Source organism: Kogia breviceps, chromosome 20 (genome assembly GCF_026419965.1).
Source record: "Kogia breviceps isolate mKogBre1 chromosome 20, mKogBre1 haplotype 1, whole genome shotgun sequence".
In the NCBI taxonomy this organism is placed as follows: Eukaryota; Metazoa; Chordata; class Mammalia; order Artiodactyla; family Physeteridae; genus Kogia; species Kogia breviceps.
Window position 1 is genome coordinate 21,658,852 of NC_081329.1, and position 17,445 is coordinate 21,676,296.

At 41.2% G+C, this 17,445-nt stretch overlaps 1 protein-coding gene across 1 annotated transcript in view; it reads right to left on the minus strand.

Annotated features, from left to right (window-relative positions):
* Nucleotides 1–3,496: 3,496 nt before the first annotated feature.
* Nucleotides 3,497–17,445, minus strand: part of GSR (glutathione-disulfide reductase) — a 39,561-nt gene continuing 25,612 nt past the window's right edge. The window contains exons 8-13 of the mRNA XM_059049288.2: nucleotides 14,648–14,734; nucleotides 13,026–13,184; nucleotides 9,926–10,037; nucleotides 8,556–8,687; nucleotides 7,130–7,263; nucleotides 3,497–4,438 (exon numbers count right to left, since the gene is read on the minus strand). Of these exons, the coding sequence (XP_058905271.1) occupies nucleotides 4,289–4,438; nucleotides 7,130–7,263; nucleotides 8,556–8,687; nucleotides 9,926–10,037; nucleotides 13,026–13,184; nucleotides 14,648–14,734 (774 nt within the window). The 3' untranslated portion in view covers nucleotides 3,497–4,288. The remainder of the gene's footprint in view (nucleotides 4,439–7,129; nucleotides 7,264–8,555; nucleotides 8,688–9,925; nucleotides 10,038–13,025; nucleotides 13,185–14,647; nucleotides 14,735–17,445) is intronic.

Here is a 17,445-nt window from a genome sequence, read left to right on the forward strand (position 1 = left end):
ACAGTTCTTAGAGAACCACTGGAAATTGACATGGGCTAATTTAAGTCGAAGGAATGGTATACTATGTACGGTACCTCACAGAATTTGGGGAGGGCTGGTGACCCAGGTTCAGAAGTTAGGCAGCCAGAGCCACAGTGGCCATAAACCATGACTTTGAAATGGGCCAGTGAGGTCAGCATTGCTGTCATGGTGTTCTAATAACTGTAGCTAGAAACCAACATGGCAGGAACTGGGACTGCTGCCAGGCTGCCCCTTGATATTATTGCCACAAGAATGGATCACTTGCCACTAGAATGGATTCTCCTATACCTGTTTCTTTGCATCACTGGTTTCTGAATAGTCAGGAATGGGTGCATCTGATTGGCCAAGCCTATGTCATATGCCTCCTCCCTAGCTGCAAGGGAGCCTGAGAAGTCACGCACCTAGCATTTTTGGGTTCTACGTGGGGAGTTGGGCTTTGTCTCCAAGGCTCACAAGGTTGGCATTCCCCAAACTGATGGAGTCTTGAGGTTGAACAGGCAAAAAGGACAAATGTCTACTTACACAACTTACAGAGAAAGAACTTTAAATGGGAATTGTTTGCATAAAAATATTATGTAAAATCTAGATTTAACCCCAGCTCTACCATCCACCACTTTTTATGTTTTGAAACTGCTCCTAACACATTAAATAGCACTTAAAATATACTATATAAAACCCAGAAATGACTGTATACAATTATTCTTACCTTTAAGATGTTGACTGTGGTCTTTATTGATGAATCAACATGCTAAATTATTGTATCAATGGTAATGGCAATAAAAGAGTATTTCTTAGAGTAGGGCACAATGGAAATCGTCTATATCCACCTCTTACAGCTCTTCATTTATATCCAGGTCAGATTCATGGAAAGATTCATGCAAAGTTTGTTGAAGACCTGAAAATCCTGCCTACCCATTTTTCAAAAAGGTTAAGGATTAAAATGTTGGCTCTTTTTTTTACTATAGATCCTAGTGTCAAAAACCACACAATAACACATCTTTGTCCTCTTGCAGCCAAAGTTACTGTATGATATACCAGGAATATTATGAAACTGAAATAGAGAATATAGAAATGATTGACACTAAGCAGAAAGTGACATACACAAGGTGAACACAGAGTGTAGACCTCCTACGTGACAAGGTGTTATGGGAACACGATACATGCGTAAGACCACGAAAGAAAAGTCTTCACAAAGGTGGTTTTAGTCAAGCCCTGTAAAATGAGAAGACTGCTGTTAGTGTGTGTGATTAAAGATGGCCACAAATTGACCACTCTTCCCACTGAGAGCTGAAGTCCAATTCACTCCCTCTTAAATCCTTTGTGACTTGCTTAATTGATAACACTTAGCATTAGTGACATTCTAGAACTTCCAAGGTTAGGTCATAAAGCTTGCAGCGGCTGCCTAGGAAGCACGGAACAATCTCTGGGAGCCCTGAGCTTCCATGTAAGTCCATTAACTCGGAGACGACCACGCTGGAGAGGCCACACGTGGGCAACTCTGGTTGACAGTCCCAGCTGAGGCCAGCCTTCCAGTCAGTCATCCTTGCCCAAGTGCCTGACACGTGGGTGACTGTTTTAGACTCTCTAGACCAGCCCATCCGCCAGTTGACTACCACCAAATGATTTTTATCAACATCAACAGAAGATTCATCCTTGCAAGCTCAGTCCTGCTCCAATTCCTGACCCACAAAATCATGAGATATGATGATTGCTATTTTAAGCCACTAAGTTTCCAGGTAGTTTGTTATGTGGTAATATATAACCAGATCATGAGGTTCACAAGTGGGGAAGAACATTCCATACAAGTATGCTATCACATACTCTTGTGCTCCAACCAAGTTGAGCTCTATCATTCCCCAAGGATACGTGGCCCAGGTCTGCCCCGCTGTGCCTGCCCCATGCTCTGACCTCTTGCACAACCCCCAAATTCCAGATGCTACCTAACCTCTTTCCTTCTCATAGCCTTCTTCAGTTCTCCCACCAAAATGGTACCTTCTGCCTTCTCTGAACTTGTATACTTCCACCTCTCCAATGCCTCCCTAGGGTGGCACTGTCCCATTTTCCTGCAACAGTACAAATCTGTGTCTACTGTCCCAATTAATTAACGGTGCCCCCCTCACTCCCCGAAGTGTCCCATCCTAGTCAATAAATCATATGGTCACCCTGTGCTTAACGCACTGCTTTGAACTGCAGTTAGTTGTGTAGAATTTTTTCTCCTATTCTAGATTATACGGTTATTCAAAGAAAGCAAGTACCATGTCTTTCCTTCAATAAACATCTACTGAGCACCTACAGTGTGCTGCCTTGTGTACCTGTACCTTCCCCAGTGCCTCGTGGAATGGAGGCGGCAAAGGGTCAGATCAGCTCGCGGGCTGGACTGAGCTGAGAACTAATGAGAATGAAGACCGATCCTTGGAAAAGGTTACTTCCAGGTTGGTTTACTCCAGAACTAGAAAAAAAGCAGTGAAGAGGGTTCCTGAGATTTAAAAAAAGACATGGTGTGGACTTCCCTGGTTGCGCAGTGGTTAAGAGTCCACCTGCTAATGCAGGGGACACGGGTTCGAGCCCTGGTCTGGGAAGATCCCACATGCCACGGAGCGACTAAGCCCATGTGCCACAACTACTGAGCCTGCACTCTAGAGCCCGCGTGCCACAACTACTGAAGCCCATGTGCCTGGAGCCCATGCTCCACAACAAGAGAAGCCACCGTAGTGAGAAACCCGTGCACCGCAACGAAGAGCAGCCCCTGCTCACCGCAACTAGAGAAAGCCCGTGTGCAGCAACAAAGACCCAATGCAGCCAAAAATAATAAATAAAATAACTTAAAAAAAAACAAACAAACAACACATGGTGTGAGGGTACACGTGACCACTGGGGCCTCTCCTTTTTCCTTCTGGAATCACACCCAAAGCTTGGGCCCTATGCAGAGTGAGAAACCCACCAGGTCAGCGGAGCTCAGGACCATGGTCCACTACCTTTTAGGCTGGTGGAGGAGAGGGGGCAGTGTCATGTCAGTCTACGTCCAGGTTTTTAGACCCTGTTTGCTTGCTGCAACATTTACATTACCTGGTTACCAGTGGTATTTTTCTTTCTTTGAGATTGGACTTAATTTGTCAGTGCAGCAGCCTAGCCATGGCTAACCAGAAAGACATTCAGTAAAAGCTAAATGACAGAGGTCAGTAGCATTAAGTCATTACTGAAAGCCATGGAAAAATTTAACCAGCTTACATAGCTGGTAAAGGCTAATGGAAATAAAATGCTAAAAACCTATATGATTTCTAGACTGTGCTTCCAACTCAACCATTAAATTTGCTAAATGTTTCTTTTATACCTCTGGTCTTTACTTATAAAAGCGAAATCTCTTTTCTCCCCCATAAGGTCTTAAGCTGACTTAGGGTAGCTCACTATTGGTATCTGACCCTTCAATGTGAAATATTCTTAGAAATTGAACTGTTACCCATAAACTCATAACAAATTTTATAAGAAGAAACGACTGCGATTTTATTTTCAGATTTTTGGAAATAGTTTTCAAAACAATAAAATGACAAGCATACAAAAACTGAAATCATTCACCGAACTATGAACTCTTAGCTGTGGAAAGGACTTTTGAAGTACATCTGAAAACACAGATCACTTCTAAAATGTCCCTCTCACTTGTGCAACCAGCCTCCCCAAATCTTTCCCAAATTTGATGAACTTCATCTCATAAAAGTACCACAAACCATTTTTAATCATTTAGAACAAAAGTAAGAATAAAATACAGGAGGCAGGCCTCTCAAGTTACATGCTTTTAGAGAAAACTCACATCCTTGAAGCAGCTTTGTAATATGCAGAGCACAGTACTGGTTTAAAAAAAAAAAAAAAAAAGACTCTGTACTTGCATTATTTAAACGTGAAGAGCAGCTGTCATCTTCCTCTATAAAAATTAGCAAGTGATATTCATTCAAGTACATTAATTTCACTGTACTTCATATGGTTTTATACTTAGGATGAGGCTAAAACAAAAACAAAACAAAAAACCAGCTAGCATAGAGCTATTAATAAAACAAACAGTAATTACTGAGAGATGTAATCAAATGAAAATCAATGCTGGATAACAAAACAGATTTCTAATTACATAAATAAGTTTACTGAAAATTTCCACTACTGGAAGATCCTGATTACAATAAAGATATACATACAATGGGAATGGTAAGTGCGTGCGATGATTTGGTTCCTTTCTGAAGGTCTACTGGTCCAGCTGCCAGCCATACGCGTCTCTGGGTTCTCAACGAAGTGTGACCAGTTCTTCTGAAGAGGTAGGATGAATGGCAACAGTGTTGTCGAAGTCGGATTTTGTTGCTCCCATTTTTACTGCGACCGCAAAACCCTGCAGCATTTCGTCACATCCAATTCCCTGCATGTGGATCCCAACCACCTGCGACAGAAAAGACAAAAATCCTTCAAGTAAACATTTTTATCTCCGTAATTGCATGAGCCAGTTCCTTGTAATAAATCTCCTTCTAGGTACACACACACACACACACACACACACACACACACACACACACAAATTTTTTTATCAGGTACACTAGTAAATTTTTTATCAGTCATGAGAGATACCTGCTGTTTAAAAACCTCTAAAAAACTTACATCTCTAATCCCAATATAGCATAACGCAGCCTACATGGCCCACGTAGCCCTGACGTCCCTCCCCTGCCTACCTCACTCAGCTCTCCCCACTCTGGCCTCACCAGCTTGCCTCTTGTCCTGAGTATTTGCCATGCTCTCCCCTTTGCACAGGCTGTTCCCTCTGGACACTCTTTCCTCCCCTCTTTTAAGTGTTAAAAGCCCATTCATTCTTCGGAGAGCTACACGTGCCTTCCTGACCAAGTTAAACTGTCTGTCATGTGAACTCTCAGTCCCAATATTTCTCCATCACGGTTCTATCACAACTGCAAAGTTGTGTTCATCTGGGGACTGGACAATTACAGTCCATCTTTCCCAGGAGATGTTAATCTCTAGATGGAGGGGACCCTGCCCACTTTTGGTTTTTTTGGCCGCATGGCATGTGGGATCTTAGTTTCCTGACCGAGAACTGAATCCGGGCCCCCTGCGGTGGAAGCGCAGAGCCTCAACCACTGGACCGCTGGCGAAGTCCCCCTGCGCACGTCTGCTCCTCCCTCTACCTGCCTGGCCGAGCACAAAGGCAGCCCTTAGAGGCACTCAGCCCATACGTGCTGGCTGCCTGGTCAAATGACCAAAAGAGGTATTTGTTTCAAATCACACTTTTCAGGCAGGTTTCTAAATACATATTAAAATGACTAGTTAATAGTCACCTCCAGCAAATACTTTTAGGGTCAGTAGACTATTGAAAAGCAAAGTTAGAGAAAATAAAACTTAGCCACAAAAATAGGTTGCTTAAAAACAAATCAAGGATATACTTAATATTAATGAACAGTACACGTAAAAATGGTTGATGCAAACTTAATATTATGTTTCTTTACAATTAAAAAATAAGTATATCTCAAAATAAGACAAAGAAATCCCAAATCATGTACTGTATATACATTCAGCCAAATTTTTAGATATTGTGATCTAAATTGAATTTACAAAGAGCTTCTAGTGATAGCAGGAGCCTTATGTTATTTCTCTCCATACAGTATCCCAGTTCTTACTCTTTAGTTGACTGTCAGGTAATGTTTACCAAATGAATGAATGATAAATGGCATAAAGAAATAACTGATATGGGGTTTCCCTGGTGGCGCAGTGGTTGGGAGTCCGCCTGCCGATGCAGAGGACACGGGTTCGTGCCCCGGTCCGGAGGGATCCCACATGCCGCGGAGCGGCTGGGCCCGTGAGCCATGGCGGCTGAGCCTGCGCGTCCGGAGCCTGTGCTCCACAACGGGAGAGGCCACAACAGTGAGAGGCCCGCGTACCGTAAAAAAAAAAAAAAAGAAAAGAAAAGAAAAGAAAGAAAGAACTGATATGAAGAGATAAGTAAGGACCTTGCTGATTCAATAACTGGAAATCTCAGGCTACTGAGGAACATTCAGGGCAAGAAACAGCAACCTTTATCTTCCTGCCAAACCACTTACTTTCTTCTCTTTGCACTGATTCTCTGCTTCTGTCAACTGTCAGTGATGTTGATTTTTATAAGCCAGAAGCCAGGGACCATCTTGTGGCTTTTGGTGTAAGGGCCACTGATTCAGATACAGACTATGTTCTTTTTAATAAGAAAAGTTGGAAACCATACCTGAATCTTCAGTTAAATTACTGTTCCTCACAAAGCCATGTTCCCGAGGCATATTGCTAAGTTCCACTTTAATATTTAATTCAATTTATAGAAAAGCCCAATAGGCTGACCTAATATCAAAACAACACCTATTTCAAACATTATTTTTAAAAAAACAACCAAAAAAACCCTGTTCAAATTCAAACTCAAATCACAGTGAGATACCACTTTGCATCCAGTAGGATGGCTACAATTAAAAAAGACAGTAACAGGTGTTGTCGAAGGTGAGGAAGAACTGGAACCCTTGCACATTACTGAAGGGAACATAAAATGACACAGCCACTTTGGAAAACAGTTTGGCAGTTCCTCAAAAAGTTAAACCAAAAATAGATAACTGATTATCTCAGGACATTTTACTAAATAAACTTCTTCCTCACTGATTGGTTATGTTAAGTCTACATTTTTTACATTAAATTCTTACACTTACCAATATTTCTGAGTTGCCTATCTATTCTGGCCTACTGGTCAATGACAATCTCGACCTCTCCCCTTTATATTTTATGTGCTTTTTTTGGCCGCACCATGTGGCTTGCAGGATCTTAGTTCCTTGACCAGGGATTGAACCTGGGACATAGCAGTGAAAGTGCCAAGTCCTAACCACTGGACCGTCAGGGAATTCCCCCCTCAACTTATGTTTTTTAAAGCAGTGGAACCTTCTTTCTATGTGAAATATTATGAAGAACTGCAATAAATATATAGAGAGACAGATAAAGGTGGGACTGTGCCAGTTGAATCAGAGAAAGCTTTACCTGGTCTTCCCTTCCCACCTCACCAAAATACCCCATCCCTGCCAACCTTGAAGACAGTCTTGAGCTTACTGGATTTTTCCCATACCTTTTCCTCTTTGTTGGCACAAACCATTTTCATCACACATTTTGTTTTCCTTTTGGTAACTGCATGATACATTGGGGTAAAGGTGGTGGAGTAAATCTTCACGTTTTCTTTTCCATATTTATAAATGGCCTCATCTATAATGCACAGGGGGGAAAAAAAAAGCATCTATCAGAAACTTAAACAATTCCACTGAGCTATCAGAGAGATGGCCGGAAATACATAACCTGAATCAAATTACAAGGAAATATTAAACAAAAACCACAATGAGCTGGGGCTTCCCTGGTGGCGCAGTGGTTAATAATCCGCCTGCCAATGCAGGGGACATGGGTTCGAGCCCTGGTCCAGGAAGATCCCACATGCCGCAGAGCAACTAAGCCCACGCGCCACAACTACTGAGCCTGTGCACTTAGAGACTGTGCTCTGTAATGAGAAGCCTGTGCACCGCAATGAAGAGCAGCCCCCGCTCGCCGTAACTAGATAAAGCCTGTGCACAGCAACAAAGACCCAGAGCAGCCAAAAATGAATTAATAAAATAAGTATATTTTTTAAAAAAACCACAATGAGGGACAATCTACAACATAAATGTCAATGTCATGAAAGACAAAAGACAGGCTGAGGAATTCTTTCTCTTGACTAAAGGAGACCAAAGAGGTATCAAAACTAAATATACTACATTATCCTGGAATGAACCCTGGACTTGAAGGGAAAAATGTTAAAAATGAACTTATTTGAGACAACAGGCGAACTCTGAATAAGGTCTAAAGTTTAGATAATATTGTATCCACTTAAATATTCTCATTTGCAGCTATGCTTCTGTAAGGGAACGGCCTTGTTCTTAGGAAACAGATACCGAAGTGTGTGTGCATGTGTATAGAGAGAAAATGATACAGCAAACGTGTAACCAGTAGACAGGAGTCTTCTGTAGTATTTTTGCAACTCTTCTTTAAATTTGAAATTAGTTCAAGTAAAAAAGCTTAAAAAATCAAACAGATAGGGTGGAGTGGGGAAAGGAATTATACTCTCAAAGTACTAGTAGCTGGGGAGGAAACTGGACCTGTGGTGAGAAGTTAGTAACGAAAAAGAAATATAACTCGGGGGCTAAGATAGATTTAGTCAGCTGACAGACACCTAGGTTAACGTTAGCAGAGGAGGGGAAGAAACCAAACCATAAATGACCTTTTTTTTTTTTTTTTTTTTTTGTGTGTGTGTGTGTGTGTGTGTGTGTGTGTGTGTTACCTGGGCCTCTCACTGTTGTGGCCTCTGCCGTTGCGAAGCACAGGCTCCGGACGCGCAGGCTCAGCGGCCATGGCTCACAGGCCCAGCAGCTCCGCGGCATGTGGGATCCTCCCGGACCGGGGCACGAACTCGCGTCCCCCGCATCGGCAGGAGGACGCTCAACCTATGACCTTTATTTTTAAACACCTACCTTCTGTGAGTCCCACTGTCCCAATCGGGGGGTGGCTGAAGACCACCGTAGGGATGTTGTCATAGTCTAACTTGGAATCTTCTTTGCATTCAAAAAGTCTATGGGCAAGTTTTCGGCCAGCAGCAATCGCAACTACAAAGATATTTTAAAATCAGTTTAGCTTACTGTTCATTTTAACATAGCAGAATTATTCTACTAACCATTTATCCATCTGGCTTAACATACAAGTTCTGACAAAGTCTTCTGTCAATGCTCATTACAATATCTAGTTCAATATAATAAAAGACCTATCAATACCTTAGTTAACAATTCAAAACTATCAGCTTATGTGAATTCTGTACATTCTATTAGGACCAAAAAAAAAAAAAAGACACATTTACAAGTTCCCAACCATCTGGCAAGTTACCTCTTAATGCAGATATTAGCTTTTTGATATATTTATGGGAGCAAACTACATTAGTTTCGAGCATCTTCAGTTCTACTTTATAACCATAGTCATTTCACAGGAATATTTTGTTTCTCTTAAAAATTATTTTTATTTCTTATTGATATTTTTAAAAGTTTATCCTCCTTAGCCTGTTTTTATTCATAATGGTCAAACAAAAAAAACGCCTGAGTTCAGTAAAAGCATCAGTTATTAATTTTATTGACTTCAAATTGATGATTTTTTTTCCCAAAATAAGGTATCAGTAGGATACATAAGACATTTTTTTCACCTCGACAAAATTTTCAGCTGTTAGATTATGTTAGGAAGGTTTTGAAACTTTGCTTGTTAGTTTGCTTTTGTGGAGAGAGCTTCCTAAAAGAGCTAAAAGGCTTTGGGTGTGTGTTTCCATTCTGAGTAAGACCCAGGACATTTTGGAAAGGACGGTGAGGCCCCGGAGGGGTACAGGTGAAAGCAGATGGACGGATGCCACCAGCAGAAGCAGAACAGAGAGCTTGAAATGACGCCAGTTAACTCAGGAAGTAGGCTGAAGTACGGGGTTCTGAGGATGGGGGTCAACCTTGGTTGTATCAAGACTAAACAGTCATATAAGAATACCACTTCCTTTCACCGTCACCGACACAACTCAGATTCTTCAGAGGATGACTGTATCATCTGTATAAAAATGTCAGTCTTCACCAAGCATTTTTAAAATCTTTTAAAGAAAACTAAATACTATTCAAAGCATTTTTAAAGGAAAAAAATGAATATTATTCACAACATGTCAGGTTCCCAACGAACATCTATCTCAACACATTTTATCATTTTGATGACATAAAGACACTCAGCCTTTTAACTCTGCTTGAACTGATTTGACTGTGAAGAGCTGAACAGTTTTATATAACACACAGAGCCTCCCTTAGCCCCCCAAAAGAAGAAACATTACCTGGAGTAAGAAGAGCTTTTCCACACACATCCCCAACTGCGTAGACACCTTTTACATTAGTATTCTGGAATTCATCTACTAGGATATGACCTTTGTCATCAGTTTGAATCCCCTAAAATTGTAAAGGGACATCATGTAAGTATTTGGCCCATCTACAAAACAATAGCAGCTCACATCTCTGGATCCGCCTCACTTCAGGCACCTCTTCAGCCTGAATCTCCAAGAAACTACAAGACTCAACCACAAGATGAAGAACATCTTAGCAAGCTGGCAAGTTTCATATCTTTTGCTTAATTTAAAAGGTAAATATTTAACTCAGTTTTGAGGAGTTTTAACAGGATTTGACTTTGCATTGTAAGATTCAGCTGGCCAGGCAAGCCTGAAAAGGAATCGCTCAACTATCAGACATGGTACACGGCATCCCCGTGGAGTCCACCTAAGACAGTGATTTTCAATTCCTTGGAAGCGCTCCTCCTGAAGCATGCTAACTCATCCTTTAGACAGGCACAGCCTGGAGCAGTCATCAAAAGTAGACTTCTTTGAAGTTTACAGTTTTATCTTTAAACATCCAAGCACAATTTGTATTCTACTCTAAAAGATATCAATGTTTCCTTTAACCAAAATTTCTCCCTACACATTGAGTCGAATTTTTGCTCCAAGAATATGTGTCATGCTTATCTTGTGGCTTTGCAGATCCCTGGTGTATATACTCCCATGTGAGAAGCAGAAGGCCACCAGGCATAGGGAGTAGGGAGTGTAGTGGTTGAGAGTACAACCTTTGGAGCTGGGAGATCTGGGTTCAAGTCCCAGCTCTGCTACTTACTAGTTACGAGACCACCCATTTATCAACAAATACTTGAACTTCTAAATGAGGCATTAACCGAGTCACTGTGAATACAGTGGTAAATAATATACACATCTCCACTCCTTGTGGAGTTTACAAGCCTGGTGGACAATTTCTTATCTCTGTGCTTCTCATCCTTACCCCTCAAACAGTTGTTGGCAAGATTAAAGTAGGCTAGTATAGCACAGGGAACTCTTCTCAGTACTCTGTAATGACCTATAAGGGAAAAGAATCTAAAAAACAGTGGGTGTATGTATATGTATAACTCATTCACTTTGCTCTACAGCAGACACTAATACAACATTGTAAATCAACTATACTGCAATAAAAATTTTTTTAAAAAGATTAAAGTAGGCCAGTAGGGCTTCCCTGGTGGCGCAGTGGTTGAGAATCTGCCTGCCAATGCAGGGGACACGGGTTCGAGCCCTGGTCTGGCAAGATCCCACATGCCACGGAGCAACTAAGCCCGTGTGTCACAACTACTGAGCCTGCACTCTAGAGCCCACGAGCCACAACTACTGAGCCCATGAGCCACAACTACTGAGCCTGCGCGTCTGGCGCCTGTGCTCTGCAACAAGAGGCCACGACAGTGAGAGGCCCGCGCACCGCAATGAAGAGTGGACCCCGCTCGCCACAACTGGAGAAAGCCCTTGCACAGAAACGAAGACCCAACACAGCAAAAATAAATATATAAAAATAAAATTAAAAAAAAAAAAAAGGTAGGCCAGTAACATGTTGCCAAGACTTACAATAGTAATCATCCAATTTGCAGTATAAATATATACCTTAACACTGAATGAGATGGAAAAGTTTTGCCTCATTAAAAAAAAATTCAGCGAATATAGTTCAAAACTGGACCTACCATTGCCTATATCTGCATAAAGGCACAATATCTCTTGAAAGGTGAAAAGCTGGATGAATAGTTTTGTTAATATAAAAATAGAGAACCAATTTTACTCAATTCCACTGAATAGTAAGATTAAAATCAAATAAAACATGTCCCTGGATATTTTTTTTAATTATGAAAAATACCTTTTATTGAAATGAAAAAGGGATGCAACTTAAAACACACTAATATCAGAACATAAATCAAACTGTGAGACACTACTCAAGAGGCTCCATAAAATATATAAACCTCAAACATATAAAATATTCTATTATTACTAGTATAGTATAGCACGTCAGAAAAATCATCACCCTCACCCCATCAACAGCAGCTGGTTAATATTTATGGAGTTCATGCTATAAGCCAGCATCTAAGCAAGTTACTTTGTATGCACTCTCATTGACTCTTCTCTATAACCCAATGCAACAAGTACTATTTTTATTGCCATATTTATATGAAGCAGTTGAAACCTAAGAGTAACTAAGCTACTTGTCTAAGGCCATGAAACTGGTAAGTAACAGAACTAAGGTTGAAAACTGGGTCAAACACTGGGACCCACACCCCAGGCTACTACTATACTAGACTGTCCTTCAAAATTTAAAAGAACAAATAAGAATGCTAACTATAGCGCTGGTAGATGAGCTTCACAACTGTACCCATGCCCGAGTGCCACCATGTCCGTGACGAGTCACACACCCATCCATGAGGATTAGAGCTGCAGACAATAAGACATAATTACAGGGCTTTAAAGAGACAGGTATCATAGTAAAAAAGAAATCTGTAAGGAGAAGCTTAGTCAGGAAATGGCGAGACGATGACCTGATCTAGGGTGATGACACTAGAAAGGGGAAAACAACCCTTTATTTCCATTCCAAAGGCAGAAGCAATGGGATTTAATGACAAACTGGACACATGGAATAAACAGAAAAGAATCCAATAGAACCCACTCAAGTTTTTGGGGGTCTGGGGTTGGATCAGGGGAAACCACAGGACTACTGACCGATGCAAGGAGGTTTTAGGCAAGGAAAGTGGTCGAAAGGTACAAAGTACCAGTTACAATATAAATAAGTATAATACCAGGGATATAACGTCCAACAGGGTGACTACAGATAGCACTGCTGTTAAGAGAGTAAACCCTAAGAGTTCTCAACACACAGAGAAAATTTTTTCCTTTTTTCTTTTCTACTTTTATTGTATCTATATGAGAAGATGGATGTTAGCTGACCCTCTTGTGTGATCATTTCACAATGGATGTAAATCAAACCATGGTGCTGTATGCCCTAAACTTATGCAGGGATGTATGTCAATTATTTCTCAATAAAACTGGGGGAAAAAAAATAGAATATCGTAGGCAGACTAGGTCAGCTTACCAGTTTGTTTAAATTCAGGCCCCTGGAGTTTGGGTCCCGTCCAATGGCCCAGAGCAGACAGTCAACATCTGGAATGGTGGTCAAGGTGGGTTTCCTACCAGGAATTGAAGTAACCATGCAGAGTTCCAGGCCTGAAGAAGTTTTTTTAACTTCCTTGACCTATTGGGAGATACAGTTTATTAAGTAGGGGTGTGGGGGTGGGGATGGGAAGGAAAGCAAATAAAGAGGAAACTAGAATTCTTAACATTTAAAAACTCTCCACTGAATCCTACATGAGTCTTACATGCTGACACATTTAGTTTTGCCTAAAGGCCACCAACACTGGAACTCTCTGCAACCAAGATGATATCCTAGGTGGCCCCAAATCAGCCAGCAGCCAGAAACATCAACTCACATCAAGACCCTAATGCTTCAGCTTAAAAACAAGTATTTTAAAGCGTACAAGTATTTTAAAGCGTACCTCTTCAAAACTGTGATAAAATTTTAAACCACAAATCTAAGCACAGTGATTTACAGCTGGAATCGGGGGAGGGAATGGCTGTAGCAGCATCATTAAGAGAGTTTTAAAAATTGCACCATCCTTGCTCCTCCCTGGACTTTTTTTTTTTTTTTTTTTGCGGTTACGGAGCACAGGCTCCGGACGCGCAGGCTCAGCGGCCATGGCTCATGGGTTCCCGGATGTGGGATCTTCCTGGACCGGGGCACGAACCCGCGTCCCCTGCATCGGCAGGCGTACTCTCAACCACTGCGCCACCAGGGAAGCCCCCCTGCCCCAGGATATTCTTAATCAGGACTCGGGGGAGGAGGGTAAGATCAGGTCAGGAGAGTGAAGGGCACACATAGTTTAGTGAAAGTCCCAAGGGGATTCTGATGTTGACCTTAACCACCAGTCCAGTACTTCAGCATTTACAAAGCAGCTTCACATTTATTGTTTTACTTATGATATGGCCTATGCTGAAAGGGCAAAGCTTTGGGGAAGAAAGTCATTTTTACGAGGCTAATGCTCCAGGAAAAATCTGACATGCAGGTGATTCCCTGAGAATAAAAAAAAAATACAAAGTAACTTTGTCATTGTTTCCATCTACAAAACCCAAAGGTGTTCTTTCAAAAATAGATTCCATGGGACGTCCCTGGCGGTCCAGTGGTTAAGACTTCACCTTCTAGTGCAGGGAGTGTGGGTTTGATCCCTGGTCGGGAAACTAAGATCCCACATACCTCACGGCCAAAAAGCCAAAACATAAAACAGAAGCGATGTTGTAACAAATTCAATAGAGACTTAAAAAAAATAGATTCCATAATAATATTTCCTGAAATAAATAAATAAAGATTAAAAAATATAAACCTGAAAAATAAGGATGTTCAATGAGGCCTTTGAGCACAAAAATTGTAGTTTTAGTTCTAACTAAACTAAATTCAACTTCCAGATTTCTAATCTTTTATACCTTGGATTTCATCAAAACATTAATGTGAAATACAGCTTCTGAGGATAAAGAAAAGACTTGGTAGTACTCTAGAAAAGAATAAACTGACTGGGGTAGAGGTAGTTTGTGTTTATAAAGCTAGTGGGGCTCACAACAGATAGACAACCAAGGGCCGTAAGCTCGCCCTGGGCTCGGTCATACCTGCGAGTACTTCAGCACCTCTATGCCAGCGCTCTCCAGCTCCTCAGTGCAGTTGGAACTGATTACTGAATCGAAACTTCTGAGCACCTGTATACGCGGGCAGCAGAGGCATGGGTGGTGGGAAAGAATAAAACTTGATTAAAGATATGCTACAAACCTGCGAGAGAAATTTCAGTATCAACCCTCCTCTTATGTCCTTCTTCACTCACAGCCGCACTATGAGTGGAGTTTTTTTTCTTTTTAAATCATCTTTAAAAAATTATGGTTCTGAAGAACCTAGGGGCAGGACAGGAATAAAGACACAGACATTGAGAATGGACTTGAGGACACGGGGAGGGGGAAGGGTAAGCTGGGACGAAGTGAGAGGGTGGTATGGACATATATACACTACCAAACGTAGGGTGGATAGCTAGTGGGCAGCGGCTGCATAGCTCGGGGAGATCAGCTAGGTGGTTTGTGACCCCCTAGAGGGGTGGGATAGGGAGGGTGGGAGGGAGACGCAAGAGGGAGGAGATATGGGAACATATGTATATGTATAGCTGATTCACTTTGTTGTAAAGCAGAAACGAACACACCATTGTAAAGCAATTATACTCCAATAGAGATGTTAAAAAAAAAAAGGATTTAACCAGAATAAATAAATAAATAAATAAAATCAGCTGCTATAAAAAAATTAAAGTATAGTTAACTTACAATGTTGTGTTAGTTTCAGGTATACAGCAAAATGATTCAGTTATACACACACACTCTGTGTCAGATTTTTTTCCATTATAGATTATTATAAGATATTGAATATAGTTTCCTGTGCTAGACAGTAGGTCCCTCTTATTTATGTATTTAATATATAATAGTGTGTATATGTTAATCCCAAACTCCTCATTTATACCCCCCGACCCTGCTATCCCATTTGGTAACCATAAGTTTGTTTTCTATGTCTGTGGGTCTATTTCTGATTTGTAACTAAGTTCATTTGTATCATTTTTTTAGATTCCACATATAAGTTATATCATATAATATTTGTCTGTCTCTGGTGAATGGAGTTTTAATAAGTCTGTTTTCCGACATCACCACCGACGTCTGCATTACACCTGACTTCATCCACTCCTGTTCTAGAGTTAAATCCACAGGCAACCTTCACGCCTCTACTGTCTTTGCCATGTTCCTCTCCTCCCAAGCTCTTCTCTTTTCCATAAGAATAGGGACCAGAAATTCTCTTTCCCCTTTCAGTATTCCAGGGCCAGCTTTCCTGCTGATACAATTTAAGGGAAGATTCTTGAACAAAATCTCCTATTCTAGGCAGAGAAGTCAACTACGTGGCCTTAGAGATTTTTTTTAATACTAGTCTTAGTATTTGTTTAAGGTTTCAAACTACATATTTTGGGGTTCTAAATTTGGTAAAAATGGGATCCATTCCAATTAAGGTTCCCAGAAAAGTTGAAAATACTGTGGTTTTTCTTCTGGAATGCTAGATGTTGTTCTATATTTTTTTTCCTGTTTTGGCCATGCTGCAGCGGCATCTTAGTCCCCCGACCAGGGATTGAACCCGTGCCCCTGCACTGGGAGCACAGAGTCCTAACCACTGGACCACCAGGGAAGTCCCTGGATGTTGTTCTAGAGAATGTCTGTCTGTCCATCTACCTATCTATGTTCAAATCCTTCCAATGACCTTATGGGTTAGAAGGTGTTACCCCTATTTTTTTTTTTTTTTTTTTCAGATAAGGAAGCTGAGACTCCTAAGAAGTGGTGTGACTTTTAGAAAGTTCTAGAGCCAGGATTCAAATTGAACTTGGTCTGAGTCTTCCAATCAGTTTCTCTCCACGACATTATGCACTTCTTCCCACCCCATAATCGTGGACACCATTGAAAGGCACCTCCAGGACCACTAAGAACTGACCACTGACAGCCTACCAGGGCAGACACCTACAGACCCTGGGAAGGAATGGAGAACAGGAGAGAACAAGGTGTAGAAAGCCATTCTCTTTCCACATCTCTCAGATCAGTTTACACTTGTCACTAAACGGGCACTAAGGAGATATGACTTCTTCCTACTCTCAGAACCAAGGCTCATTAGTCTCCCCTCCATTCGTACGGGGACACTGGTTTTTCTGCACTGAGTTCAGGATGCCAAGTTGAGGTGGGAAGTTCAAGGAAATTGATCAGTTAAGGTAAAAAGCCATTTACATGTTTAACATTCCTGCTATAGCAATATTCTCATACTTCACCGCTTTCACAGCAATTGTCCACTTAGTCTCTAGCTCTATCTTAAATTAGCAGATGTGCAGTGAGTGTCTATTTTGTGACATTTACTCTAAAAGATTCTGGGAGAATATAAACATGCATATAGATACCTCTGTCCCCTTCTCAGTGGAGGAGAAAGACAAGTAATTCTTGTAAGCTAAACTGAGATCAACGCTATAAATTCACTTATTCATTCATCCATTCAATCAACAAACATTTATTAAGCTCTACTATGTGCAAGATGCAAAATATTATCATAAAAGGCAGACTGATGATTAACTTGAAGAATGTGCAGATAAGGAGGTTTAGAAGAGACAGAAAATTACAGTCAAAGAGAACAGGGAAGATTTCAAGGAAAATGTAGCGTTCTGCACTGGATCTTGATGACTCGGGAAGGGAAAGCTCCTTAAGTAGAGGAATCTGCACAAATATACAGAGATGGGACCAGGTCACGGAAGAGGAACAGCAAGTAGGCCAGTTCCTACTGAATGGAAGAAATTTGACGAAAAGAAGTGGGGGGTAAGGCTAGAGAGGGTTAAACTCCTTCTGGAAGACAGAAA